The 27,635-nt window shown below is 53.0% G+C and overlaps 4 protein-coding genes and 1 non-coding gene across 12 annotated transcripts; 2 read left to right on the top strand and 3 right to left on the bottom strand.

The window, feature by feature from the left end:
* Window positions 1–173: 173 nt before the first annotated feature.
* Window positions 174–10,823, top strand: NFKBIB (NFKB inhibitor beta). 2 transcript variants are annotated; one of them, XM_055551714.1, is made up of 6 exons: window positions 174–477; window positions 8,179–8,284; window positions 8,366–8,699; window positions 9,485–9,573; window positions 9,664–9,971; window positions 10,681–10,823. In XM_055551714.1, the coding sequence occupies exons 1-6, from the start codon at window positions 299–301 to the stop codon at window positions 10,700–10,702; spliced, it is 1,038 nt and encodes a 345-aa protein (XP_055407689.1). In that variant the 5' UTR covers window positions 174–298; the 3' UTR covers window positions 10,703–10,823. The 2 variants fall into 2 exon arrangements, with proteins under 2 accessions (XP_055407689.1, XP_055407688.1); XM_055551713.1 differs by having other exon boundaries at window positions 176–477; window positions 9,664–9,930.
* TRNAG-UCC (transfer RNA glycine (anticodon UCC)) lies at window positions 2,721–2,793 on the bottom strand. The gene has a single exon. It is a non-coding gene; the product is annotated as a tRNA-Gly (tRNA).
* A 301-nt stretch (window positions 10,824–11,124) lies between the features above and the next one.
* CCER2 (coiled-coil glutamate rich protein 2) lies at window positions 11,125–13,341 on the bottom strand. The gene is made up of 5 exons (XM_055551715.1): window positions 13,269–13,341; window positions 12,978–13,018; window positions 12,742–12,829; window positions 11,897–12,399; window positions 11,125–11,256 (listed from the first exon to the last, which is right to left on the bottom strand). The coding sequence occupies exons 1-5, from the start codon at window positions 13,339–13,341 to the stop codon at window positions 11,167–11,169; spliced, it is 795 nt and encodes a 264-aa protein (XP_055407690.1). The 3' UTR covers window positions 11,125–11,166.
* Window positions 13,342–15,954: 2,613 nt separating this feature from the next.
* Window positions 15,955–25,376, bottom strand: SARS2 (seryl-tRNA synthetase 2, mitochondrial). Its single transcript, XM_055554263.1, has 16 exons — window positions 25,091–25,376; window positions 22,369–22,464; window positions 21,572–21,601; window positions 20,902–21,042; window positions 20,766–20,820; window positions 20,415–20,478; window positions 20,067–20,172; window positions 19,281–19,328; window positions 18,712–18,820; window positions 18,401–18,446; window positions 18,223–18,310; window positions 18,033–18,142; window positions 16,922–17,015; window positions 16,726–16,818; window positions 16,548–16,613; window positions 15,955–16,449 (listed from the first exon to the last, which is right to left on the bottom strand). The coding sequence occupies exons 1-16, from the start codon at window positions 25,355–25,357 to the stop codon at window positions 16,306–16,308; spliced, it is 1,557 nt and encodes a 518-aa protein (XP_055410238.1). The 5' UTR covers window positions 25,358–25,376; the 3' UTR covers window positions 15,955–16,305.
* Window positions 25,264–27,628, top strand: MRPS12 (mitochondrial ribosomal protein S12). 7 transcript variants are annotated; one of them, XM_055554271.1, is made up of 4 exons: window positions 25,265–25,467; window positions 25,564–25,678; window positions 26,107–26,174; window positions 26,817–27,628. In XM_055554271.1, exons 3-4 carry the CDS (start codon window positions 26,126–26,128, stop codon window positions 27,185–27,187), a joined length of 420 nt encoding a protein of 139 aa, XP_055410246.1. In that variant the 5' UTR covers window positions 25,265–25,467; window positions 25,564–25,678; window positions 26,107–26,125; the 3' UTR covers window positions 27,188–27,628. The 7 variants fall into 7 exon arrangements, with proteins under 7 accessions (XP_055410249.1, XP_055410246.1, XP_055410248.1 ...); XM_055554273.1 differs by having other exon boundaries at window positions 25,564–25,662; XM_055554274.1 differs by having other exon boundaries at window positions 25,264–25,612.
* Window positions 27,629–27,635: the final 7 nt, after the last annotated feature.

Genomic DNA, 27,635 nt, shown 5'->3' on the forward strand with positions numbered 1-27,635 from the left:
AGGTAAGAGGAGACACGCGAGAGCCGGACTACGAATCCCAGAGTGCCTCGCGTCCACAGCCATATTGGTAAAGGGCGCGCGGAATGAGTGGGAAAGGGTAGAGAGTCGCAGTCCATCTGAATACTCTGATTGGTCATGGTGTAGTATAAGGGCGGGGCGCTTACTATTTAGCCGGCTCTGATTGGATGAGTCCCGGGGGAGTGTTGGGGAATTCCCAGCAGGGCGGAAGCGCCAGAATTCCAGGCAGAGCCCAGCGACTGGCGGGCAGCCGCTGGGGTCCCCTGAGGCTTTGGGGGCTATGGCCGGGGTCGCGTGTTTGGGGAAAGCTGCGGACGCCGATGAATGGTGCGACAGCGGCCTGGGCTCTCTGGGTCCGGACGCGGCGGCCCCCGGAGGACCTGGGCTAGGCGCGGAGCTGGGCCCGGGGCTGTCGTGGGCGCCCCTCGTTTTCGGCTACGTCACTGAGGATGGCGACACGTGAGTGAACCTTAGCCTGCCCCACCGAGCCTTAGGATCCCACATCTGATTCCCTGTTAGTCCCTGATACTGATTTTCCAACCTCTTAATCCTAAATCTGTCTTCTAATGCTTACTCTGACCTCTAACCCCCAAGTCTAACCCTTGATAAAATCAGTTTCCAAACTAGTTTTTATCATAACCCCGTCCTTTCTGAAACTCTGGTCCTCAGAGTTTCACATCCATTGATTGATTCCACATTCAAAGTTCAATTTGAGCTTCCTGACCCCAGTCCTGTGACCTAACTTAAAACTATAGCTCACAGGCTCCTTCTGACATCTCACCTCCAAATACGATCTTTGATCCTTAGCTCCTAATTTAGGAGCTTTAAATTTTGATTTCCAAAATTAACATTTGGCTTTTGACTCTAAGGTCCCACTTTCTGAGCACTGATCTTCAAATCCTACATTGAAAGAGAAAATGTAAACTCTGTGACAGCAAGGATTCATCTGTTAAACAAGTTATTTATCTAGCACCTACAACGTTTCAGGCCCAGTTGTAGATGCTGGCGATAAGGCAGTGAAGAAAGTACAACAACTTATGCCTTGTGGAGTTTACATTCTAGTGTGGGGGTCTGTAAATGGAAGGGCAGACAGACTGACAGAAAGGACGAAAGGAACGGTGGGAGGAACAAAAAAGAAAGAGAGAAGGAAAGAAAGAAACAGAAAGCCGTATAGACACGAAGTAATAAAGAGAGAGAAGAAACAGAAAAATGAAAAAAAGAAAATGGTTTGTCAGAAGACAGTAATTTCCTTGGTGAAAAATAAAGCAGGAAAGAATGAGACAAGTAGATTATCTGGGGAGAACATTCCAGGTAGAAGGAACAACGTCATAAAGACCTAATTGAGGGAATGTACCTGGGGTTTTTGTGTGTTGTGTTTACTGCTATAGCCCCAGTGACAGAACTGCCTGACCCATAGGAGGCACTCAAGAAACACCGATCTTCTCAGAGAACTAGCTGTGGTTTCATTTATTTTCTCTCTCTTTTTTTGCTTTCTGCTGTGTTTATCTCTGTTTTCACTTTCGTTATTTACTTTCTTCTGCTTACTTTGAGTTTATTTTTGTTCTTTCTCCAGTCTCTTAAGGTGAAAGCTGAGGTCATTGATTTGAGGCCTTCCTATTTTTCTAATATAGGTTTCATGTAAATTTCCCAAAGTAGTACTTTAGCTGTATCTCATCAATTCTAATGTGCTGTGCTTTCATTTGCACTTAATTCAGGATAGTTTCTAATTTCTCCTTTGATTTCTTCTTTGGGCGGTGGATTATTTAGGAGTATGTTATTTAGTTTCCAGATATTCCAAATACCTTCCTTTTATTGGTTTTTAGTTAAATTCTATTGTGTGTGCCGTTGAAAAGAATGTCCATTATCTTGTCGTTGAGTGTAGTTCTCCAGGTGTCAGTTAGAGGTTGTGTAGATTTCTTTTCAAAAACTTTTTATTTATTTATTTTTGGCTGTGCTGCGTCTTTCTTGCTGCCCATGGACTTTCTCTAGTTCCGGTGAGCTGGGGCTCCTCTAGTTGCGGTGTGAGGGCTTCTCGTTTTGGTGGCTTCTCTTGTTGGGGAGCAGTGTCTCTAGGGCACAGGCGCAGTAGTTGCTGCGCATTGGCTTAGTTTCCCCGAGGCATGTGGGGTCTTCCCGGATTAAAGATTGAGCCTGTGTTCCCTTGGCAGGTGGATTCTTTAGCACTAGACCACCAGTAAGTCCTGTGCTGGTTTCTTTGGTTCTTCTCTTTTTCAAGTCTACTATATCCTTGCTGGTAATTTCTGTCTATTTGATCTATCAGTTATTGAGAGTGGGATATTGAAATCTTCAATAATAATTGTGGATTTCCTTGTTGTTTTATCAGGTTTTCCTTCATGTGATTGGATGGTCTGTTATAAGGGGTGCAAATGTTTTAGGTTTATTGTGTCCTCTTCCTGAACTGACCTCTTTATCACTGTGAAATAATCTTCACTATCCCGGGTAATATTCCTTGCTCTGAAATCTACTCTCATTTTAAAAAACTCCGACTTTCTTTTGACTGACAGGCGTTAGCCTGGTATATCTTTTTCCATTTTTTCATTCTTAACCTAGTTTTAAATTTATTTGAAAAGCTGTCGCTTGTAGGCATCATATAGTTAGGTTTTGCTTTTTTTTCTTTTTTTAATGTTTATTTTTAATTTATTTGGCTGCATGGGCTCCTAGTTGCAGCATGTGGGATCTTGTTCCCTGACCAGGGATTGAACCCTGACCCTCTGCATTGGAAGTGCAATGTCTTAACCACTGAACCATCAGAGAAGACCCTAGGTTTTGCTTTTTTATCCAGTCTGACAGCTTCTCCCTTTTTTAACATTTGTGTTTATTTAGCTGTTTATTTTTGGCTGCACTGGGTCTTGGTTGCTGCGCACAGGCTTTGGCGAGTGGGGTCTGCTCTCAGCTGTGCTGTGCAGGCTTCACACAGTGCTGGTCTCTCTTATTGGGGAGCACGGGCTCTAGAGCACACGGGCAGTTGTGGCATATGGTGTTAGTTGCCCCACAGCACCTGGAATCTTCCCAGACCAGGGATCAAACCCATGCCCCCTGACTGCCAGTGCGTTGGCAGGCGGATTCTTAACCACTAGACCACCAGGGAAGTCCAGTGTCTACCTTTCAATTGGAGTGTTTAGACTATTTGTATTTAATTAATTATTGATATGGTTATGTCTGTCATCTCGTTAGTTTTCTGCTTATCTCTCCTTTGTTTACCTTTTTTTTCTGCCTTTTGGAATGAGCGAATTTTGTTCCATTGCATTTCTTTTGTCAGCTTGTTACCTTTTACTCATTATTTTTTATTTTAGTGGTTGCTGTGAAAGATAGGTTGGCAAACTGGTCTCCAGGCAAAATCCCGCAAGCCGCCAGCTTTTGTATGGCTGTGAGCTAAGAATGGTTTTTTACATTGTTAACTGGTTGGAGCAAAGTCAAAAGAAGAACGTTTCATGGCAAGTGAAAATTACATGAAATCCAAATTTTAGACTCCATAAAGTAAGTTCTGTTAGAATCCAGCCATGCCGCCCATTCATTTATCAATACATATCAATGGCTGCTTTTGTATCCTAACAGCAGAGCTGAATACTAATAGACAGACCATAGCATCCACTAAGCCTGAATTATTTATCTGGCCCTTTACAGAAAAGGTTTGCTGACTCCTGCTTTAGGGCTTATAGTGGCCTGTGGGCTTAGTACACGCTCCCCAACCAGGGATCGAACCTGCATCCCCTGCATTGTGTGGCAGATTCTTAACCACTGGACCACCAGGGAAGTCCCCACTTTAGCTTTATTATGTGCCACCTTTAAGTGCTGTTGTGCTCCTTCTCATAACATAAAAGAACCTTAGAATTGTGTGTTTCCATTTGTCTCTTCCTGGCCTTTAGTGTGTTGCTGTCATAGACTTCCTTTATCCGTGTATTCTAAACTTCAGACGTTGTTGTTATTTTTGCTTAAATACTCATTTCTTTTTAAGACCTATCAAAAGATAGGAGATTTACATATTGAGAAAGAAAAAATCTTATGTACTTACCCATATAGTGACTCTTTTCAGTGTTCTTTATTCTTTCATTTTCCATATTTTTGTTTGATGTCATGTTCCTTTTTGCTTACAAGTTTCGTTGGACGTTTCTTGTGATGTGGGTCGGCTAGTGATGAGTTCCGTTAACTTTTGTGTAGTTGAAAGCATGTATTTTTGTCTCTGTCTTTGAAAAATATTTTGGCTGAGTTAAAGAATTCTAGGTTGACAGCCTGTCTTTGAGTACTTTAAAGAAGTGGCTCCGCTGTGTTCTCTTGCATTATTTCCTTTGTGAAATCTGCCGTCATGCTTATTTTTATTCCTCTGTACTTAAGGTATCTTTTCCTCTAGCTGCTTTGAAGGTATTTGTCTTTATTGCTGGTTTCGAACAGAGTTTCCATGTTGGGCCCTGGTGTGTGTGTGTGTGTGTGTGTGTGTGTGTGTGTGTGTGTGTGAAGTCGCTTTCGCTGTATCCGCCTCTTTGCGACCCTATGGACCAGAGCCCACCAGGCTCCTCTGTCCATGGGATTCTCCAGGCAAGAACACTGGAGTGGGTTGCCATGCCCTCCTCCAGGGGACCTTCTGACCCAGGGATCAAACCTGTGTGTCCTGCGACTCCTGCATTGGCAGGCAGATTCTTTACCGCTGAGCCACTGGGGAAGCCCCATGCTTCCTTCAGTTACAGGTATATCGGGCTGCTTATATACAGATATATCCCGTGGCTCACTGATGTTCTTTCCATTTTTAAATATTTCTCTTTGTTTTTTTGTTTCATTCTGGACAGTTGCTATTGTGAAGTCCTGAAGTTTGCTAATCTATTTTCTGCAACATGTAACCTGTTGTTAATGCCATCCAGCATATTTTTTATTTTAGGTGCTGTAGTGTTTTTTGTTATTTTTTTAAATATTTATTTATTTGCCTGCACCAGGTCTTAGTTGCAGCATGTGGGATCTAGCTCCCTGATCAGCGATCGAACCCGAGCCCCCTGCATTGGGAGCACAGAGTCTTAGCCGCTGGACCACCAGGGAAGTCCCTGTGTCTGATCTTTTTGTTCGATTTGAGATGGGCATGAAACCTGGTCCATGTTACTTCTTCTTGGGAGGGAGTAGAAGTCCTACTTAGTAAACATTGGAGACTTCCCTGGTGGTCCAGTGGTTAAGACTCCTTGCTTCCATTGCAGGGGGCGAGGATTCCATCTCTGGTTAGGGACCTAAGATCCCATATGCCGCACAGTGCAGCCAAAAACAAAAAATGAAATAAAACACCAAAGAAACAAAAAATACCAAACCAAACCAAAGCAAAACAAAAAAACACATTGATTAAATAAATTTGCTGAATTAACTCTGACCTGACCCTCCCAGATTCCTGACAGCTGGTTCTAGAGCTGTGGGTCATCATGCTTCGCACAGTGGGTCCTCCACGTTTGTTGAAGGAATGAATGCAAGAGTGCTTGTCCTCATAAGAAGGAAAACAAACAAACAACCCGTCCACCCACCAAAAAAACAAAACCCAGTTCAGTTCAGTTCAGTTGTTCAGTCGTGTCCGTGTCCGACTCTTTGCTACCCTATGAATCGCAGCACGCCAGGCCTCCCTGTCCATCACCAACTCTTGGAGTCTACTAAACTCATGTCCATAGAGTCTGTGATGCCATCCAGCCATCTCATCCTCTCGTCCCCTTCTCCTCCTGCCCGCAATCCCTCCCAGCATCAGGGTCTTTTCCAGTGAGTCAGCTCTTCACATGAGGTGGCCAAAGTATTGGAGTTTCAGCTTTAGCATCAGTCCTTCCAATGAACACCCAGGACTGATCTCCTTTAGGATGGACTGGTTGGACCTCCTTGTAGTCCAAGGGACTCTCAAGAGTCTTCTCCAACACCACAGTTCAAAAGCATCAATTCTTCAGCACTCAGCTTTCTTCACAGTCCAACACTCACATTCATACATGACCACTGGAAAAACCAAAGCTTGACTAGACGGACCTTTGTTGGCAAAGTAATGTCTCTGCTTTTCAATATGCTGTCTTGGTTGGTCATAACTTTCCTTCCAAGGAGTAAGCGTCTTTTAATTTCACGGCTGCAATCACCATCTGCAGTGATTTTGGAGCCCCCCAAAATGAAGTCTGACATTGTTTCCACTGTTTCCCCATCTATTTCCCATGAAGTGATGGGACCAGATGCCATGCTCTTAGTTTTCTGAATGTTGAGCTTTAAGCCAACTTTTTCACTCTCCTCTTTCACTTTCATCAAGAGGCTTTTTAGTTCCTCTTCACTTTCTGCCATAAGGGTGGTGTCATCTGCATGTCTGAGGTTATTGATATTTCTGCCGGCAATCTTGATTCCAGCTTGTGCTTCCTCCAGCCCAGCGTTTCTCATGATGTACTCTGCATAGAAGTTAAATAAGCAGGGTGACAATATACAGCCTTGATGTACTCCTTTTCCTATGTGGAACCAGTCTGTTGTTCCATGTCCAGTTCTAACTGTTGCTTCCTGACCTGCATACAGGTTTCTCAAGAGGCAGGTCAGGTGGTCTGGTATTCCCATCTCGTTCAGAATTTTCCAGTTAATGTGATCCACACAAAGGCTTTGGCATAGTCAATAAAGCAGAAATAGATGTTTTTCTGGAACTCTCTTGCTTTTTCCATGATTCAGCAGATGTTGGCAATTTGATCTCTGGTTCCTCTGCCTTTTCTAAAACCAGCTTGAACATATGGAAGTTCACGGTTCACATATTGCTGAAGCCTGGCTTGGAGAATTTTGAGCATTACTTTACTAGCATGTGAGATGAGTGCAATTGTGCAGTAGTTTGAGCATTCTTTGGCATTGCCTTTCTTTGGGATTGGAATGAAAACTGACCTTTTCCAGTCCTGTGGCCACTGCTGAGTTTTCCAAATTTGCTGGCATACTGAGTGCAGCACTTTCACAGCATCATCTTTCAGGATTTGAAAGAGCTCAACTGGAATTCCATCACCTCCACTAGCTTTGTTCATAGTGATGCTTTCTAAGCCCCACTTGACTTCACATTCCAGGATATCTGGCTTTAGGTGAGTGATCACACCATCGTGATTATCTGGGTCATGAAGATCTTTTCTGTACAGTTCTTCTGTGTATTCTTGCCATCTCTTCTTAATATCTTCTGCTTCTGTTAGGTCCATACCATTTCTGTCCTTTATTGAGCCCATCTTTGCATGAAATGTTCCCTTGGCATCTCTAATATTCTTGAAGAGATCTCTAGTTTTTCCCATTCTATTGTTTTCCTCTCTTTCTTTGCATTGATCGCTGAAGAAGGCTTTCTTATCTCTCCTTGCTATTCTTTGGAATTCTGCATTCAGATGCTTATATCTTTTCTTTTCTCCTTTGCTTTTCGCTTCTCTTCTTTTCACAGCTATTTGTAAGGCCTCCTCAGACAGCCATTTTGCTTTTTTGCATTTCTTTTCCATGGGGATGGTCTTGATCCCTGTCTCCTGTACAATGTCATGAACTTCCATCCATAGTTCATCAGGCATTCTATCTATCAGATCTAGTCCCTTAAATCTATTTCTCACTTCCATTGTATAATCATAAGGGATTTGATTTAGGTCATACCTGAATGGTCTAGTGGTTTTCCCTCCTTTCTTCAATTTCAGTCTGAATTTGGCAATAAGGAGTTCATGATCTGAGCCACAGTCAGCTCCTGGTCTTGTTTTTGCTGACTGTATAGAGCTTCTCCATCTTTGGCTGCAAATAATATAATCAATCTGATTTTGGTGTTGACCATCTGCTGATGTCTATGTGTAGAGTCTTCTCTCGTGTTGTTGGAAGAGGGTGTTTGTTATGACCAGTGCATTTTCTTGGCAAAACTCTATTAGTCTTTGCCCTGCTTCATTCCGTATTCCAAGGCCAAATGTGCCTGTTACTCCAGGTGTTTCTTGACTTCCTACTTTTGCATTCCAGTCCCCTATAATGAAAAGGATATCTTTTTTGGGTGTTAGTTCTAGAAAGTCTTGTAGGTCTTCATAGGACCGTTCGACTTCAGCTTCTTCAGTGTTACTGGTTGGAGCATAGGCTTGGATTACCGTGCTATTGAATGGTTTGCCTTGGAGATGAAAGCAAGCAAACTGTAAAAAGAATACTTGGCCTCTGCCTTCTGACCCTGGTCCTCGTCCTCAGGGCACTGCACTTGGCGGTGATTCATCGGCATGAGCCCTTCCTGGACTTCCTTCTAGGCTTTGCAGCTGGTACCGAGTACCTGGACCTGCAGAATGACTTGGGCCAGGTGAGCCGCCCGTGGACAGCGTAGGGCGTGGGGCCCAGGATTCTCAGTATGGCCCCTCATCCCTGCCTTCTGCTCCTGCAGACGGCCCTGCACCTGGCCGCCATCCTGGAGGAGGCGTCCGCAGTAGAGAAGTTGTATGCAGCAGGCTCCAGTGTGCTGGTGGCGGAGCGTGGAGGCCACACGGCGCTGCACCTGGCCTGCCGCGTGGGGGCCCACGCCTGCGCTCGCGTGCTGCTCCAGCCTCGTCCCCAGCGCCCCAGGGGAGCCCCCAAAACCTACCTCGCTCAGGGCTCTGACCATACCCCTGACACCGACCACACCCCTATTGCCCTGTATTCTGAACCTGACGTGGAGAAAGAAGAGGATGAGAGTGAAGAGGACTGGAAACTGCAGCTGGAGGCTGAAGACTATGAGGGTGAGGGTCCCCAGTCACCATGAAGGGCCCAGGCTCCCAAGAAGAGCGAGGGCAGCTGGGTTCAGCTGGCTCTGGGCTCAGCTCTCCTGATGCAGAGCTTGGCTCCTTGGGAAATAATCCCAGTAATAATAATAATACTCAAGGGACCCAGGCATCAGGACCAAGGATGCCTGCTCAGCCCCAGGTTATTGAGAACCACAGGCCCCAGCCCACCTGGGACAAGGGAACTTAAAGGCCAGGCCCTCTGAAACTCTGGCGACTCAGGTTCCCAGAGGCTGATATCGGGGTTCAGGGACAGCCGTCTTCAGCCAGACCTCATGGGAAAATAGATTCTGTCTACCCAGGGCCCTCGCATTGGAGTCTTAGCTACCCCATATCTAAGCCCAACTATTCAATACTTGGGATCAGACCCCCACCACAGGTGGAAGGTGAGGACCCAGGGTTCAGGGCCCACCTCACCCCCCAAGGACATGGACCCAGGAATTTGGGGACCTGATTCTTTGTAAAGTAAGACCAAAGACTCAGGTCCCCTGTCTGAAGCCCCTGGGCTCTTCACCCCTAGCCTCCAGACAACCCCACAGCCCAGGCATTGGCACTGCCAGCAAGTTCCAGATCACCTGAGACTTAGGGATTTGGGATACAGGGCCTCTTTGATATACCCAGGAATGCAGAAGTCAGACCCAAACTCCATCAACCTCAGGTCACAAAACCTTCCCTGAAGATAGTGGCATTGGGGGCCCAGTGTCCTCCCCTCCATCATCTGACATCAGTCACTCTGTCCCTAGGCCACACCCCACTCCACGTGGCTGTCATCCACAAAGACGCAGAGATGGTCCGACTGCTCCAGGAGGCAGGAGCTGACCTCAACAAACCCGTGAGCCGCCCTACGGAGAAGATGTGGCAGGGTGGGGGGTCGTCCTCGAGTGGGGCAGGACCCCAGTGACCTCTCTGCTGCACCCCTCAGGAGCCCACCTGCGGCCGGAGCCCCCTGCACTTGGCCGTGGAGGCCCAAGCAGCTGACGTGCTGGAGCTTCTCCTGAAGGCCGGTGCTGACCCCGCCGTCCGCATGTATGGTGGCCGCACCCCACTCGGCAGTGCCACGCTCCGGCCCAACGCCATCCTCGCGCGCCTCCTCCGTGCTCACGGAGCCCCAGAGCCTGAGGACGAGGACAAGCCTGGCCCCTGCAGCAGCAGCAGCAGCAGCAGCGACAGCGAAAGCGGGGATGAGGGCGTGAGTCAGGAGAGAGCGGGCAGCCCAGCTGGGGGGCCAGGGTAAAAGCGGGCAGGTGGAAGGGGGAGAGGAGACATTATGCAGCTCACTGAGGCCCACTGACATTGGGGCTGCTCTGATTAGAGAGCTCAGGCAGCCGTGCAGGCAGTATCAGGGGAGACCTGGACAGGGGTGGTGGGGGGAGCTCGGGCACCGGTGGGTGAGAAGTGAAGGCAGTGGCAGAGGCAGAACTCAAGCAGAGAGAGAGAGAAGACCTCGGTTGTAGTGGTTGGTAAAGATAGGCAGCAGAGGATGGCTGCAGGAGATTTTTTTTCGGGGAGCAAGAGCGGGAGAACGCAGGCTGCGGGAAGGTGACCTTGGGCAGCAGTGATACGAACACTGGCAGTGGTGGGGAACGACCTTAGCCAGCGGGGAAGGGGCTTCCTTGGAGAGCCCAGGCGGCGAGACATGACTGTGGGCAGGGGTTGTCGCTGACTGGCAGGGGTTGAGGAATTTGGGTAAAGGCAGAGAGAAGTGGGGCAAAGGGGGAGACCTCCCTGCGGCAGCTGAAGGACTTGCGAGGCCGCGGGCCGGGAGAACACAGGTGACCTTGGGAGAGGTGGCGAGAGAACTAGGAGCTGGGATTTAGACTTAGGAGCGGGGACCTCGGGCTTCGACGCAGCACCCGGTTCCCACGGTGGGTGGGGGAACTTGGGCAGTGGGCAAGGTGGCAGCTGCCTGAGCCCCTCTGCCTGGCCCCTCTGCCCCCAGGATGAATACGACGACATCGTAGTCCACAGTGGCCGGAGTCCCAACCAGCTACCTCCCACCCCAGCGTCAAAACTGCTCCCTGATGACCCCATCTGACTTAACTGTTAATAGTTTCCAATTTAATAAAATGTCAGTTCCGACAACCAGTGACTAGATCAGCGGTCACCTTCCCAGGCCTCCAGGTCGTTCCTGAGCCCCTGTCCCTCTAAAATCAAGTGCGATGCCATCAGCCTCGGTGGTTTTCTCTGTGCTTTATTCACTCGGGGTCGGGGGTTGGAGCGGGTTAGGGCATCTGGGCTGTGTCCTGAGTCAGGCGGAGCCCAGCCCCTCTACCCAGCTCAGACTTGGCCCCTCAGGCCTGGTTTCAAGGCACACCCTTCTCCCCGCTCCTGCCCATTGGGGAGCAGGGTGGGTTGACAGGTTGGGGGTCAGCAGTACTAAGCTGTATAGGGTGTGTGGGGGAGGAGGAGGATGTGAGGTCAGGGGTCAGCCCCCCCTCCTGAGCTCCTCTCGCAGCATCTCCGTCACCTTCTTCAGCTCATTGCTCATGTGCTCCAGCCGCTCCACATCATGCCCCTGGCGGCAACAGAAACAGGGTCTCAGCACCCACCTTCAAAGGCAGGCCACCTCAGTGGTTGTCCACAAATGTGGGCCAGGTCCGTTCACACAGTGGCAACCGCAGCGGTCTCCCTGGTCATTGTGGACTACGATGGTGACCCCACTGGTTGACCCTGGAAGAGTCACGTGGGCTAACATGGCCAGCGATGAGGCCCACGGTGTCTGCCATAGCCAGTGCGGCGGACAGAGGACTAGCAAAGGCACTCAGCTTGGATGCCATGACCCACCTGCGAGGTGAGGGCCTTTCTGTCAGTGCTGCTGGTCGTGGTGGCAGCTGTACCTTCACGGCCCGCCAGTGGCACCCGCCTATGGCCCAGGGAGCCGGGCACAGCCGCTACTCTTCACGGGGCCAGCACACTGGTCACAGACTAGCAATGGTAGCTAACTCGGGCACTTCTGAGCAATAAGGGTGGCTTCTTGGTTGCTGAACGGGGAGTAGGCGTGGAAGCCCTCCTGGTCAGGTGAAGGCCCCGCTTAGGTGTTGCTACCTACTCCTTGTGTCAGCCTGTTCATGGTGGATGTTGCTGTTGGTGACTACTTGGAAGGATGTCCACTGACATCTGGTCTACCCTGCTCCCCCATTGCCGCCTCCACTCACCTGCCTGTCTGAAGCCTCTTCCTTCTCCTCCTGCTGGGGCTCGGCTTCTGGCTGACGGGAGTGGTGGTGGTCCTCAGGTCTCTCTCCGCCCGCCTCGACCCCCTGCCACAGGCTGCGGCCCTCGCCCAGCACCTGCACTCCCTTCTCCTCTGCCTCGAACTGGGCCATCTCCTCATCACTGGCCTGCTCTGCCACCCGCTTCTGGGGGCCCCTGCCGCCCTCCAGATGCTTCTTCCATAGGCCCTCCAAGGTCTCCATGGGCCCCCTCTTCTTTTCTTCTTCCTCCTCTTCGTGGTCCTGGTGGAGCCGGCTGTGGAGCTGCTCACGGACAGCCTGTTCCCGCACCTCAGACTTGTCGGTCCTTTCTGCTGCCTCCTCCTCTTCCTCGTCCCTCACCTCCTGACTAGACCTCATCTTCCCAGCCTCTGGCTTTTTAAAATCCCCAAGCAGTAGGCCGTTCTCTTCAGTGGACCGACAGCCATAGGGCTCTGTCTCACACATTTCTGATGGAAAGAGGGGATGTTCTCTATGCAGCTAATCAGGAGACAGACCTAGAGGAGTTCCGGGGGGTGGGGTGCCCAAGGTCCCCCAGGTGACAGCCCAGACCTGGGAGAGGAGGCTCAGTACCGGGAGACACTCTGCCCCCATCCTGTACCCTTGCAGGGAGCCCCAAGGGTGGGGCTGTGGGCCAGGCTCCTTCAGTCTGGACACGCTTAACGGTGCCGTGCCAGTCCAGACAGTGGCTTTGGGATCAGAAGGGGATGCCACTGCCTCCAGGTAGCCCTGGGCAGACCCCTGGTGGGGCGGGGGCTCCTAAGAGGAACTGGGGTCTGAGCCCCCCTTACCTCTGTGGAGGAGAGCCAGGCAGGGGCCTCGCCTTGCCTGGCCCAGCATCAGCACTTCTGTGACCACCTCTGCCAGACAGCGCGTCAGCTGGGGGTGAAGGATGAAGGGTCAGAGGGGAGATTGAGGGCAGGGCAGATAGGGAGAATGAGAGCGTAGGAGGGTTGGGAGATGGAGATGGTGGAGGGGGCTGGGGTCCCAGGGAGATGAGGTGGGGTGAAAGGGCCACAGTCCTTACCTCCTCCTTGGAGGGTCTGGGTGCCAGGGGAGCCGCAGTGGCTGTGGGGGAAGGAGGTGGGTGCTGGGCTCAGACCCCGGGCACTGTCCCTGGTGCTGATTCCAGCTCCGAGGTCGTCCCGGTACCCACAAGTCCACTCCCCCAGCCACCTGCCAGGGGCACTGGCTCTACTTGGAAGCTCAGTCAGGAAAGCTCTAGTCTGGCCCCACTGGGTGCACTGTCCCCATCCCTGGTCACCTGAGTCCCTGCTCCCCCAGCTGGCTGCTGTTTGCCCTGATCTCGGGCACTCACCAGCCCCCAGCAGCAGTGCCAGCAGAGCAGGCAGCAACAGCAAGAGCAGCATGGTGGACCCTTGGCGCTGCATGGTGGGGCATCCAGACCAGGGTCCTTGGCGCTGTGTGGCTGGGGTGGCAGCTCCTTATAACCCGCACCTGCCCTCCCCTGTTGAGTAGCCCCCACAGGAGAGGAAGTGATATCACCGCCTCCCCCTTGCCACCTGAGGCAGGGCAACAGCTGTGGGGCGGCGAGACACCTGTCTGAGACCCTCAATTATTCATGGGGGCCCACTGCCCTGCACCCTCCTCTCCAGCTTCCAGCCCCTGAATGCCTGCTTGGAGGGTGAGGGCTTCCCTTCCCACATAAACAGGGTCTGACTGGGGCTTCCCTGGTGGCTTAGACAGTAAAGAATCTGCCTGCAATGCAGGACACCCGGGTTCAATCCCTGGGTCAGGAAGATCCCCTGGAGAAGGGAATGGCTACTCACTTCAGTATTCTTGCCTGGAGAATCCCATGGACAGAAGCTGGCTATAGCCCACAGGGTCACAAAGAAGTGGACATGTTAGCACGAGCTTAAGGCCCCGCTGGGAGGTGGGACCTGCTCTGAATGCAGAGGCAGCCACTTACAGACCATCCTCAGGCAACGCCTTGCCTTCTGGAAAGCAGGTCTCATCAATCTACTTCCTCAGAGTTGTAACTGGACCCCACCTGAGTCCCAGCTCCTCTGCTACCAGCACTGCAGCCCTGGGACAACTGCTTCATCCAAGACCTGTTAACTCACTTGTGGAACGGGGCTGGTGACAACCTATTCCACAGCTGATGGGAAAGATTAAAGTGATGCACATACATATTAGCTTGGGCGGTGCCTGGCATGGAGAACTACACGGGCCCGAGCTCCTTCATCCCAGTAATTTTTCTTGGACACACTATATGTCCAGTCCTCTTCTAGACACTGGGGTTACAACAGAGAATGAGGCTACGGGCAAACCTCCCTGGCCTCTTGGAGTGGACATTTAAGAGGGGAAGACAGACAACACTCAAGGAAGGAGGAGGGACTTCCATGGTGGTCCAACGGTTAAGAATCCGCCTTGCAATGCAGGGGACACAGGTTTAATCCCTGGTCGGGGAACTAAGTCCCACATGCCCCGGGGCCAACCAAGCCTTCGAGGCAACTTCTGAAGTCCACCTGGGTCACAGCTAGGGAATCCGCGCACCACGATGAAAGATCCTGCATGCCGAAAGTAAGATCAATGCTGCAACTAAGACCAGAGGCTGCCGAATTAAAAAAAAAAAAATCTGCCTTCTAATGTTCCAATGCAAGGGATGTGGGTTTGATTACTGATCAGGGAACTAAGATCCCACATGCCATGGGGCAACTGAGCCCTTGTGCTCTGGAGCCTGCGTACCACACCTAGGGAGAAGCCTCCGCACTGCAACCAAGACCCGACACAGTCAAAAAATATTTTTAAAAAAGGCAAGGAGGAAATGGCTGTGGCGCATCACAGGAGCACGGCAGCTACAGCCTGGGGTTTTTGGCCAGGCTGGTCAGGGGAGCCCTCTCTGAGGAGGTGACATTTGGGCTAAGGCCTGAAGGATAAAATGCAGGCAATCTCACAAGATTTAGGGGAAGAACAGCTAGGATAGGAAAGAGTCGAGCAAGTGCAGAGGCCTGAATTGGGACTGAGTCTGAGCGAACAGGCAGGCAGGTTGGGGGGCTGGCCAGAGCACAACAGGGAAGAGGCCGTCAGAAGGGGAAGGAGGGAGGCAGTTCCCGGGGGCCCCGGTGACAACTTGTCCTTCCCTCCTGGGGAGATGGAGCCACAGGAGGGCTCTGAGCAGGGAGGCACATGACCTGATGCAGTTGCCCACAGGGTCCCTCTGGCTTTGTGTGGGGGGACAGAAAGCAAGAAGAGGCTGCTACGATTCTCCAAATGGGAGATAAGGATGGACAGGACAGCGGACGAGACAGCAAAGGCAGGATTTGGGAATTTTTTTTTTTTTTAAGATTTAGTTATTTTTGGCTGCACTGGGTCCTCATTGCTGCATACAGGCTTCCTCTGGTTGTAGAGAGTACAGGTTCTAGGCATGCAGGCTCAGTGGTTGCAGTTCTTGGGCTCCAGAGCTTGGGCTCAGTAGCTGTGGAGTACAGCCTTAGTTGCTCCATGGCATGTGGGATCTTCCCGGACCAGGGATTGAACTTGTGTCCTCTGCATTGGCAAGTGGATTCTTAACCACTGGGCAACCAGAGACCCCTGGAAATATTTTGAAGGAGGAGCTGCCAGGGTTTGCTGAAGGATGGGATGTGGGTGTGAGAATAGCCTAGGATGACTTGAAGTGCTGCAGTTGGAGGAGCTGCAGAAGCAGTTGCAGGTATGGAGATGGGGGCTCCAAGGGGAGGAGTGGGTTCTGGCTTCACCGAGTTCAGGCTGCTTCCCGCCCCACCTAGGGCTGGGGACTGAGGCGGAAGGTTAGGTGTGAGGTGCCACTTATCCCAGGGTCAGGGGAGAGGCCTCAGCATCCTTTTTGTTCCCTCAGTGACCCCCAACTACCCTCTACATGCCCCAGGAGTGCTGGACACTTCTGGCATGGTCCCTGTAGCCACAGACCCCTGGATGGTTCAGCACCTCTGAGAAACTGGCCAGCATCCCTGGCAAGTCGGCCAGGCCACCTCCCTCATTCACAGACCCACACAAGCCTTTGTTCTGACCATTTATTAGGGAACCTTCTCTTAACCACTGAGGGTGGGAAGAAGGAAGGAGGCATGGAGGCCTCCTCTCCCTCTCCTCCACCCTCCCCCAGACCTCCAAGTCCCCTTGGAGGAACCACTGCTTCCCACTGCAGGCTGGGACCCTCAATGACAACAGGGTCTCTGACTGATCCCCAGGAAGAAGAGGCATAGGAGAGGTGAACCCTGGAGTCCAGAGGCCCAGGTGGGGAGTGGACATGAAGAAGGTGGATGTCAGGACAGACTCAGGACACCAGGTCCCAGGGCCCAGGGACCCCTAAGCTCCAGGAAGTGGTGACAACCCTACTGGCCCACAAGGATGAGTCCTCAGCTCGAGGCAGGCTGGCCCGGGAGCCTGGGCTTCTGGGGCTGGTTGGGGCCGATGTACTGGAGAGGCACGTGGCTGGGGGTGGTGATCCGATCGGTGCCGAGGTAGGGCTGGAGGGCAGGGGGCACGAGCACCGAGCCGTCCTGGGGAGACAGCAGGCCTCAGGCGGCTGCCCGGCCGGCCTTCCAGCCTCCGGCCTCCGCCTCCCACCATGGGATCCTCCCGCCGCCCCAGCCCTCACCTTCTGCTGATAGCTCTCCAGGAGGGCGATGAGGACACGAGGGACAGCACAGCCCGTGGCATTCACCTGAGAGGAGGGGATGCTCAGATCCAGGCTCCAGTGGGCCCAGGGAAGGGGCTGCGGTGGTGGGTCTCCAGTGTAGGGGCGCAGGGCAGGGCGGGTGAGGGTGTGGGCTCACCGTGTGTGCGAACTGCAGCTCCCCGGCCTCGGTCTGGAACATGATGTGTAGACGGCGGCTCTGGAAGTCCGTGCAGTTGGAAGCACTGGTGACCTGGGCGTGGGGGCGGGCTGGGCTGAGACGATGGGCCGTGGGGAGCAGTGGAGGGGAGGGTCCTCTTTCCCACCCTGAGGGCCCCGCCGGACAGGGGGCTCACCTCGCCGAACCGGCCTCGCCCTGGCATCCAGGCCTCGATGTCGAACTTGCGGTAGGCGGGCAGGCCCAGCTCCTGTGTGGGCATGTCCAGGACTCTGCAGCCCCGGAGAAAGACAGGGCGAAGGACAGCAGATGAGAGGTGGGGGGGAGGGAGGGGGGCGCAGTGGGAGGTGATGGAAGGGGAGGAAGCCCCAAAAGAGGGAAACAGAGGTGATAAAGAGATGACGGTGGCAAAGGGGACGAGATGGCCAAGTCACCGGGCTGTTTGTTCACCAGGGCTCTTCTTCCTTCTATAGATAGCAACAGCACCCCCAGATTTCTGTAATGGGTCACTCAGAAAAAAGTCTACCCTCCTCAGCCTCTCCTGAAAATGTGTGACTGACAGGGTGAGCGAGGCGGTGGGGCTCCCGATGTCCGGTCACTCCCTTAGAGGGAAGGGGTGTGCCCTCTCCCCAACCTCCCTTCCCACTGGAAGGTAAAAAGCTGTCCTGGGGCTTCCCTGGTGGCTCAGTGGTTAAGAATCCACCTGCCAATGCAGGGGACATGGGTTCGATCTCTGATCCAGGAAGATCTCACATGCTGTGGAGCAACAGAGCACACGCGCCGCAACTACTGAGCCTGCGCTCTGGAGCCCGGGAGCCGCAACTACTGAACCCACGCATTTCAACTATGGAAGCCTGAGCGCTCCAGAGCCCGTGCTCCACGAGAGAAGTCACTGCAAGGAGAAGCCCGCACACGGCCACTGGACAGCAGCTCCCGCTCGCTGCAACTGGAGAAAAGCCCGCACAGCAATGAAGAGCCAGCACCGCCAGTAACAATGATAAGTAAACAAAACAGTATTTTAAAAAGCCATCTTGGACTAGGCAGATGAGACAGCACGCTAGGGTCGGGGAGTCACAGGAGGGAAGGGACCTTGTCTTGACACTGGACTTGATAGATAGACATCCTATATACAATCCTAACACGGGCAAAAGAGGGCAGGGGAGAAAAGGCGGTGAGGGTTTTCAAGATGCGGGAGCACCCAGCCAGCCTTCCCCTCCTCCCCACCCCTCACCCTCTGTCCCCGACCCCAGACCCCACCATCCCTCTCAGCCCCTGGCCCCTCCCCGCACCGGAAGTGCAAGCCCAGCTCTGTCAAGATCTCCATCTGAAGGGACAGGAACTCCTCCAGCAGCTCTGAGCTCTGCTCCAGCCCGGGCCCTGTCACCCCGAACATCTCCACCTGGGGCAGGGCAAGGGGCACAGGAGTCAGGAGGCGCTAGGCTGTTGGGGTGTCCCCGCCACAGTCCTAGCTATGCCAACCTTGGTGAAGTGGTGTACTCGATACAGCCCCCACGGCTCCTTCCCCGTGTCTGTTTCCGCCCGGTAGCAGGTACTGGAACAAACCATCCTGGCGGGGGGGTGGGGTGGGTAAGTGGGGTCAGGGAAAGGACAGGGGATGTCACAGGTGGGGACAAGTTCTACAGGAACAAGGCATCACCTGATTGGCAGGTCCCTGAAGGCCACGGAGTGGTCCATGAAGTAGCCTGGGAGGAGAAGGGGACAGAAGGGGTCAGCCAGGGCCACCATCCATCCATCCACAGGAAACCTTTGTGGGAATTAGAAAAGGTGTCCCTTCTGGCAGACACAACCTCATGTCAGGACACGTGGCTGAACAACCTACACAACTGTACGTGTAGGCCCTGGGCGGGCAGCCATCACCCCCGGGATGCTCCCGGCTGCCCGCTTTCCCTCCCGCGCCGAGGACCCGAGGGGCTCTCGCCCTGCTCTGGCCCCCAGGTGCGCTCTCACCTGCAAGTCCTACCTCCGCTGTCCCGGCCAGGTTGAGGTCTTCAAAGCGGGAGGGGTCGATGTTGTAAATTTGGGATGGCTTGGCATTTGGCGTCATCCCACAGCCTTCCTGGGGAGGAAGCCAGAGGACAGGTAACCTCGGGGGCCATTCTGTCGTCACATCCCTGGCTCCTCCCCTGGAAGGAAGGGAAGCACCCTGCGTGCGTGTGCATGCTCAGTCACTCAGTCGTGCTGACTCCTTGTGACCCCATGGACTGCCGCCCGCCAGGCTCCTCTGTCTACGGAATTGTCCAGGCAAGAAGACTGGAGGGAGTTGCCATTTCCTCCTCCAGGGGATTATCCTGACCCAGGGATCAAACCCACAGCTCCTGCATTGGCAGGCGGATTCTTGACCACTGAGCCACCTGGGAAGCCCCAGATTCACCCTGAGTTCCCTATTATGACATGACCCCCTCAACCCAACCCCAGGGCAGTTTCTTCGGCGGAGACAGGCTGGTCTTGCTGCCTGGGGCCCTCATAACACGGCCTGACACATGGCTGGGCATGGGGAATGGAGAGTCCTCACTTACAAACACAACTCCTCGGAGAAGGTCTGGCACCGTCATGGGGGTGAAGCCCTGGGAAGGGGTAGGGAATGGGGTGAGGAGCAGAGCCAGGACCCCCACCAGACCCCAAGCTCAGGCCTGAAGAACGGACACTGCAGAGGGGACTAACAGCTCCCCCATGTCACTCTGAAACCCATTCCACTGGAGAGGACACTGAGGCAGGCCCAAGCAGTGGGCATGGAGCTGGCCCTGGGGTGCTGGGGCCCTGTCACTGGGGCCTCCCAATGTCCTCACTCAGGTTACCATACAGGGCAGTGGAGGTGTAGTTCTCCGTACAGATCTGACTGTGTCCCCCACCAGTGAAGACCCTCTGTGACTCCCAGTGCCCTCAGGACATGTCCGGGTCCCTCACTGTGACCAGCATCCCATTGGTCGCTGCATGACCAGCCCTCAGCCCTTGCCGACCCCCCGTTTCAACAGACACTGTTCTTTCCCCAACACTCTCTGTCCACTGCAGGCAGGCAGTGAGGGCCAATGGTGACAGGTGCAGGCTCTCAGGCCAGTCCCACACACGAGCCAGAGGTCCTGGACAGTTCCTCCCTCTCCAGGCCTCAACTTCTCCATCTCTAAAGGGGACAGTAATAGCACTCTCCTCTTAACGCTGCCCTAAGAATGAAGTATGCCAACGATACACAAAAGCTCTGAAAACAGTGATTGGAGTAGAGGTCACCCCCTTCTCTCCACCTTGAGCCTTTGGAGCTCAGCGTGGATGCCACCCCCTCCAGGCAGCCCTCCCATCCTGGCCCATACCCGGTGGATTAGCTTGTTGAGTGTGAAGTTGACCAGGCCGTGCTGCAGGAGGGCCCCAGCCCCGCGCAGGTAATAGGAGCGGTGGCCAGACACGTGGGACAGGCGCCTGGGAGACAGATGGGCAGACAGGTGGGGGCCTGTGGGCCGGGGCTGGTGGGGGAAGAAGGGGGGACTCAAGCACCCTGGGGCAGAGGCCCAGCTGCCAGGTGGGAGGCCGGTCATCAAACATTGATGCCGGGCGAGGCCCTGGCGGTTCCACACCCCGTGCTGAGCCCAGTGAAGTGGAGCCGGCAGCCAGCTGCTGGGGTGGGGGTTGCTGAACGGCAGGCTCTGGGAGGGGGTGCTCACTTCTGACGGATGATGTCGAGTTTCTCGGCTATTTCCAGGTGGCCCCGGGGTTGGAAGGAGAAAGCTGTATGTGGATGAAAAGCAATGGGGTAAGAGGAGAAGAGACAGGGAACAGGGGATAGAGAGAAAGAGGATTAGAGAGACAGTGGGGGGAGAGGGAGGGAGAGAAAAGGAGAGAGGGGAAGAGAAAGAGCCAGACACACGCACACACACATGCGCACACACAGGAACACACACACACACATGAGACAGTGTGAGAAAGCCCAGGGCTCTACGGGCTCTGGCCACAGTCCCAGACCCCAGGAGCCCCCGCCCTCAGCCTGGGGTCCCCCAGCCTGGGCTGTGGCCTACCTGGCTTGTCTCCAACCACATGGAGCACGCGGGCCTGGCTTTCGTCCCCGACAGGCTGTGGGAAACAGCGGGTGTCAGAGAGAAAGTGGCGCCGGACAGGGCCCTGGCCTCCCCTGCCGCCCAGCGAGGTGCTCACCACGTCTGGGTGGGTCTGGTTGGGCAGCCTCAGCGCCCGCAGGTAGAACTGCTCTTCGAGCTGGGCCTCCTTGGGGTAGAGGAGTGTAAGCTGCTTCCGGATCTCCCGGCCATGCGCCCGCAGACTCTGATATTGGGGGTCCTGGGAGCGGGACACGTGCGGTCAGCCCAGAAGAGGATAACCTCTGCGGTGGACTTTGTTGCTTCTTCTTCGGGCTCAACATCCTGAATTTCCTTTCAGGAACCTCCCCTCACCACCTCGTGGCACGTCCACAAGGACATGCCTCTGGCTTGGCCTACTAGAACATTCCATTGCTTGGCCAAAGTGATTGGCTTAAAGACAGGCACGTGATCCAAGACAAACTCATGACAATCAGCCCCAGGGCTTTGTCTGGAAGTATCAAGAAAATGGCCCTCTTTGCACCAGACCTTGTCTTCCCTGCCCCCAAGGGGAGAAAGCTGAACCAAATATGGAGGAGCCAGGAGCTGGATCCAGCTGTACCTGAAGCCAAGATTTTTAGTTTTATGAATCAACAGAGCCTGTTGCTATTTTTCTTACTCCTACTTGAGTTACGTTTTCCATCACATACAATGGAGACTTTATGACTGATAATGGTTATCTGTGCTGCCCACCCCCGATCAGGGACAGGATATCAACTCTCTGTAGTTACCTGCTGCACTTGATTGTTGTCCTGGTTTACCTGGTAGAAAAGAGACGAGGAGGTGATTAGAGTGATGAAGTTGGGGATGAGGGGGAGGGGAAAGAGGGGTGAAAGGTCAGGGCTAGGGGATCTGAATTCCTTGCTCTGCCAGTGCCTGGCTGGACCCTCCTCCACTCTGTACCTCAGTTTCTCTATTAGTAAAACTGGGAGGAGGCAAGATAACATAACAGCAATCACACCCTGTAGCTCAGTTTAGTGCTGCCTCATGTCTAGCCATGGGCAGAGGACTCTCAGATGATCCTTTTTCTTCATAACCCCCACTATGAGGTTCGTATCAATGTGATTCCCATTTTGTTGATGAGAAAACTGAGACTGGGAATGGTAAAGTCTATGAGCATGCATATGGAGGCCTGACACCAGCGGTCTTTGATACTCGGAACCTTCTGTGGTCCTGAGCACCAGGGAATGCAGCAGAACTGGGTCTGAAAGTTGGGTGCCAACCAGAGTGTGCTCTTGGGCAAATCTCTTCCCCTCTCCAAGGCTTGGTATCCTGGTCTGTGAAATGGGCTCAGGGCAGGAGCTCCCCAGTCAGGCTGTTGCATGGTGTCCCCCAGATGATGAGCTAGGGACTTCCCTGGTGGTCCAGTGGTTAAGAATCAGCCCCAGGGATGCCTGGCCCTGGATGGCTGTGGTGTGAGACGATGAATGTCCATATCCTTCAAACTCCTGAAACTGGGTTTCCCGTTACCGGTAGCCAGAGGCATCTTGCTGCCATCCCCACACCTGCCCAGGACCCCTGTGCTCACCACCAGGGCCCGCACTGCCTCTGTCACGGCCTCCTTCTCCTCCTCCAGGCTCCGGATCTGTTCCCGCAGCTGCCTCAGCTCCTGCCATGTCGAGATCTGGGATAAAATATACATAGAATTTTGCACATTAACTGTTTTTTAAGTGTACGTTTCAGTGGCATTAAATACGTTTATATTGTGCTAGCATCACAACTACCCATCTCTGGAACCACTGAACCTTCCCAAACTGAAACTCTGTACCCATTAGACATTCCTGCCCCTGCCAACTACCATTCTATATTCTGTCTCTGTGGATTTGACTGAGACAAATCCAGAAGCCTCACAGAACTGGAATCACACAGTGCTTGCCCTTTTGCGACTGGCTTACTTCACCTAAGCTAAGCTAAGCTAAGCTAAGTCACCTCAGTCGTGTCCGACTCTGTGTGACCCCATACACGGCAGCCCACCAGGCTCCCCCATCCTTGGGATTCTCCAGGCAAGAACACTGGAGTGGGTTGCCATTTCCTTCTCCAGTGCATGAAAGTGAAAAGGGAAAGTGAAGTCGCTCAGTCGTGTCCGACTCCTAGGGACCCCATGGACTGCAGTCTACCAGGCTCCTCCGTCCATGGGATTTTCCAGGCAAGAGTACTGGAGTGGGGTGCCATTGCCTTCTCCATTACTTCACATAGCATAACGTATTTAAGGTAAATCCATTTTGCAGTATGGGCTTCCCAGGTGGCTCAGTGCTAAAGAATCCACCTGCCAATGCAGGAGACACAGGGGTCGGGAAGATCCCCTGGAGGAGGAAATGGCAACCCACTCTAGTGTTCTTGCTGGAAGATCTCATGGACGGAAGAGGCTGGCAGGCTACAGTCCATGCAGTTGCAAAGAGGCAGACATGACTGATCAACTGAGCAGTCACATTGTAGCATGTGTCAGAATTTCCTTCCTTTTTAAGGCTGAATATTATTCCATTGCAAGTATTTACCACATTTTCTTTTACAAGATTCTTTTTGATGTGGACCATTTTTAAAGTCTTTATTGTATTGGTCACAGTATTGCTTCTGTTTCACATTTTGGTTTTTTGGCCTCAGTGCTTGTGGGGTCTTAGCTTCCTGGCCAGGGATCGAACCTGCATCCCCTGCTTTGGACCATGAAGTCTTAACCACTGGATTACCAGGGAAGTCCCTATCACATTTTCTTTATCCATTCATTGATTAGTGGACACTTGGGTTACTTCCACCTTTTGGCCACTGTGAATAATGCTGCTATAAACACGAACATACAGGCATCTGTTTGAGTCCCTGCTTTTCTTTTTTTTTTTTTGGGGGGGGGGGGCAGGTATGTACTCAGAAGTGGGATTGCTGAATTACATGGTAATTCTATGTTTAATTTTTTGAGGAACTGCCATATGTTTGTTTCTTTTTAAATTAGCTTCTCTGAGCCTTAGTTTCCCCTCTGTTAAAATTGTGGAAATAATGGCACCCATCTCATAGGGTTGCTGTGAAACTTAAAGGAGACTCATCTGCATAAAGCACTTATACTAGATTGGATGTATGGGGTGGGGGGGTGGTGTCCAAGAGAGGGCTGGGAGGATTTGGGGTCCCTATCACCCCCAGCATTTCAGCAGGGTCTAGAAATATGGCAATTCCAGTCCTAGTTCACCAGCATGTCGTATTATGTACATGCTGGCTTTATTAGTAGTAGCAGCAGTATGAATGTGTGTGTTAGTCGCTTAGTCGTGTCCAGCTCTTTGTGATGCTATGGACTGTAGCCCACCAGGCTCTTCTGACCATGGAATTCTCCAGGCAAGAATACTGGAGTGGGTAGCCCTGCCCTTCCCCAGGGAATCTTCCCGACCTAGGGATCAAGCCTGGGTCTCCTGCATTACAGGCAGATTCTTTACCGTCTGAACCACCAGGGAAGCCCAGTAGTATGAATATTAATATTCACTGCCTTATTCTCAACACCAGGTACAGAACATAAGCACTCCCTAAATATGTTCAAAAACACATTCGTTCATAAAATAACACTACTTAACTGCCTGATCGGAGAAGGCAATGGCACCCTACTGCAGAAGTCTTGCCTGGAAAATCCCATGGACGGAGGAGCTTGGTAGGCTGCAGTCCATGGGGTCGCTAAGAGTCGGACACGACTGAGCGACTTCACTTTCACTTTTCACTTTCATGCATTGGAGAAGGAAATGGCAACCCACTCCAGTGTTCTTGCCTGGAGAATCCCAGGGACGGGGGAGCCTGGTGGGCGACGTCTATCGGGTCACACAGAATCGGACACGACTGACACGACTTAGCAGCAGCAGCAGCAACTGCCTGATACTTGTGGGGTAAGTGCATAACTCTTCCTCTCACTCCCCTAAGGCAAGAGTCTCCCCTTACACACTGATTCATATCTCTGTTCCCCGTTTTCCTTTGTGGCTTTACCATAAGCCTGGCAAGAGGTCTGAGCACAAAGGACGCGGGAAGACAGTAAGTTCCCAGCACGCTTTATGGACTAGGAGCATCATGGCTATATGGACAGTAGGGCCTTAGCACTCCGTGGTATCTGACACGTACTTAGGTGCCAGGCACAACACATTGGCTCAACTGGGAAGGAATTAAAATTCTTGTGATCAGAACGCCCCCTGCGGGACAGTATCTTGTAAGCCCATTTCGTCCGTAAAGCGAACAGCCAATAGGCAAAGCGGACCGGCCCCGCGGTGGTTGGGCCGCGCAAGCGCACTCACGATGCCGAGCAGATCCTTAGACCGCAACTCCCCCTTGCGGAGATCCAGCGCGCGCGCGGCATCTTCCGGGTATGCGCACAGTGGTTCCATATCCAGCTGAGGGAGCGCGCTGTAGCCCTCACGCGCGTGTTCGTACAGGAGGTTCCGGGCCTGTCTCTCCGTAGCGAAACTTCTCTTGAAGTTCTGGTTACAGACACAGCCTCCTCGAAGCCGCAGGCCCCGACCAGCTACTAGAGGACCCAAGCGCCGCACCATGGACGCAGCCATCTTGGAAGGCGGACAAGGAGTCACGCACCCTTCGTCCCGCCCACTACTCATTTAGACCAATTACAAAGCTGCTGTTCTGCTCGAGACTAGCCAATCAGACCCTGGGAGGGGTAAAGCCCTTCCATGCCTCAAAAAAACATAATTCAATGAGAACAGTTGCCCGAGATTGACACTATCGTTGTCCAATCGTTCTCTGTTCCCCGCAGATCGAGCTAGAAATCGGTTTCGGCGTGTCGGCGGACCGGGCTAGGGTCGGTAAAGTCTACAGAGCTCGAGTTCTCCAAACCTCCGGGCTCTCCCCTCAGGTTCCCGTTTTATTCTGTATGTGAGCAGAGACAGTTGGCTCCCCGAGAGCTTATTCAGTGCAAGCCTAAACTTACGGAGGGACTTTCTGTTAGCAGCGTTAGGGGTTGCGGTTATACGGTAGAGGAAATTGCTTAGATTTGACCGGAAGGCTAAATAGGGAGGGTGGGGGAGAATTTGGGGTTCCATTGTGGCTCAGCTGGTAAAGAATCCGCCTGCAGTGTGGGGCACCTGGGTTCGATCCTTGGGTTGGGAAGATCCCCTGGAGAAGGGAAAGGCTGCCCACTCCAGAATTCTGGCGTGGAGAATTCCATGGCCTGTATACTCCATGGGATCACAAAGAGTCGGATATGACTGAGTGAGTTTCATTTCACTAAATAGAGAGAGTTGGGGAGAATTTGGACCCTACCCCAATGAAGGCCACTTTCTCTTATCCCCTTATACAGGGACTCTGCAGGCGGTGGGATGTCTTGGTCCGGCCTTCTCCGTGGCCTTAGCATGTCCCTAAATTATGGTAAGTGGGGGGCTTGGGGTTCCCCTGGGTGGGAATTTGGCTCTTCATCGGACTGAGATGGAGCCATAGGGAGGCTCTGAGCAGGGGAGGAATGTATCTGACCCAGTGTCCACAGGGTACCTCTGGCTGCGTGTGGGGAGCAGACAGTAGAAATAGGGAGACTTGGGAGGAGGAGGACAGGAGAGTCCAGTGAGAATCAAGGGTAGACAGGACCAGGGTGGATGCTGTGGAGGAGGAAGGGGATTCCGATCAGTTGTGAAGTCTCAGTTGACAGAATCTGCTCATGGGGATGGGAGTGGGGTGACAGGAGTGACACGGCCCAGAGACCAGCCTCCCCTCCGCCTCATAGGGTGGCTGTGGGGCGGTGTATGTTAATGTAGATACGATGCATAGAACAGTACAGGACACAGTGGAAACCTGTGAGTTAATTCTTACGAAATGCTTAAAAAAGAACCCGACACATGGTGATTGCTCCATAAATGTTATTAATATTACTCTCAGCCATGAGTACCCCCAGCCATAAACAAATATAGCCCCGGGAAGTACTTGGAACGGTGCCTCAAACAAAAGAGCCAGTGGCTGATGCTATTATCTGTTCGCTGGGATAATAATCTCTCTTCCGCCCTCTTGGTGTCTCTCCAGGCCTAGCCCTGGCCCCCCGGCCTTGGGGCACGCGTCCCATGGCCACCCTGAACCAGCTACACCGTCGGGGCCCCCCGAAGTTTCCGCCTTCGAAACCAGGCCCGACGGAGGGCCGACCACAGCTGAAGGGCGTGGTCCTGCGCACCTTTATCCGCAAGCCCAAGAAGCCCAACTCAGCCAACCGCAAGTGTTGCCGCGTGAGGCTCAGCACTGGCCGGGAGGCCGTCTGCTTCATCCCTGGAGAGGGCCACAACCTGCAGGAGCACCACGTGGTCCTCGTACAGGGCGGCCGCACGCAGGACCTGCCGGGTGTCAAGCTCAAGGTCGTGCGCGGCAAGTACGACTGTGGCCACGTGCAGAAGAAGAAGTGACTGTGGGGACCCGGTGGGTGGATCATCACGCAGAACTTTCTTTCCCTCGGTGCACCTGCAGTGCCCTCAGGAAGCAAGTCCAGCTCTAGGAGTAGCTGGTCTGGGTTCAAAGCCCAGCCCCGTGGACCCTTAACCCATAGGGGTCCTGGGCGCCCCTCTCCCAACACCGTTGGCTTCCATGCTGGCTCCAACAACCTCTTCTGCTGGGACAAGACTCTGTACTGCCATCTACTGGGGAGGGGTTGCAATAAAGACCCCAGCCCCCAAGGTTTGTGACCTGAACCCTCTTGTGTGGTATTCACCCTCTTTGTGGTCTTGGCAACTGGACATCCCCCCGGCCTCAATTTCCTTCACCAGAAAAAAAATAACTCTGCTCACAGTATCCCCTCTGTTGGATTTGGTGACGATTAAACCATATGCTTTTACGTGTATAATAGCACATGCAGTG

Source organism: Bubalus kerabau, chromosome 17 (genome assembly GCF_029407905.1).
Source record: "Bubalus kerabau isolate K-KA32 ecotype Philippines breed swamp buffalo chromosome 17, PCC_UOA_SB_1v2, whole genome shotgun sequence".
NCBI classification, from domain to species: Eukaryota; Metazoa; Chordata; class Mammalia; order Artiodactyla; family Bovidae; genus Bubalus; species Bubalus kerabau.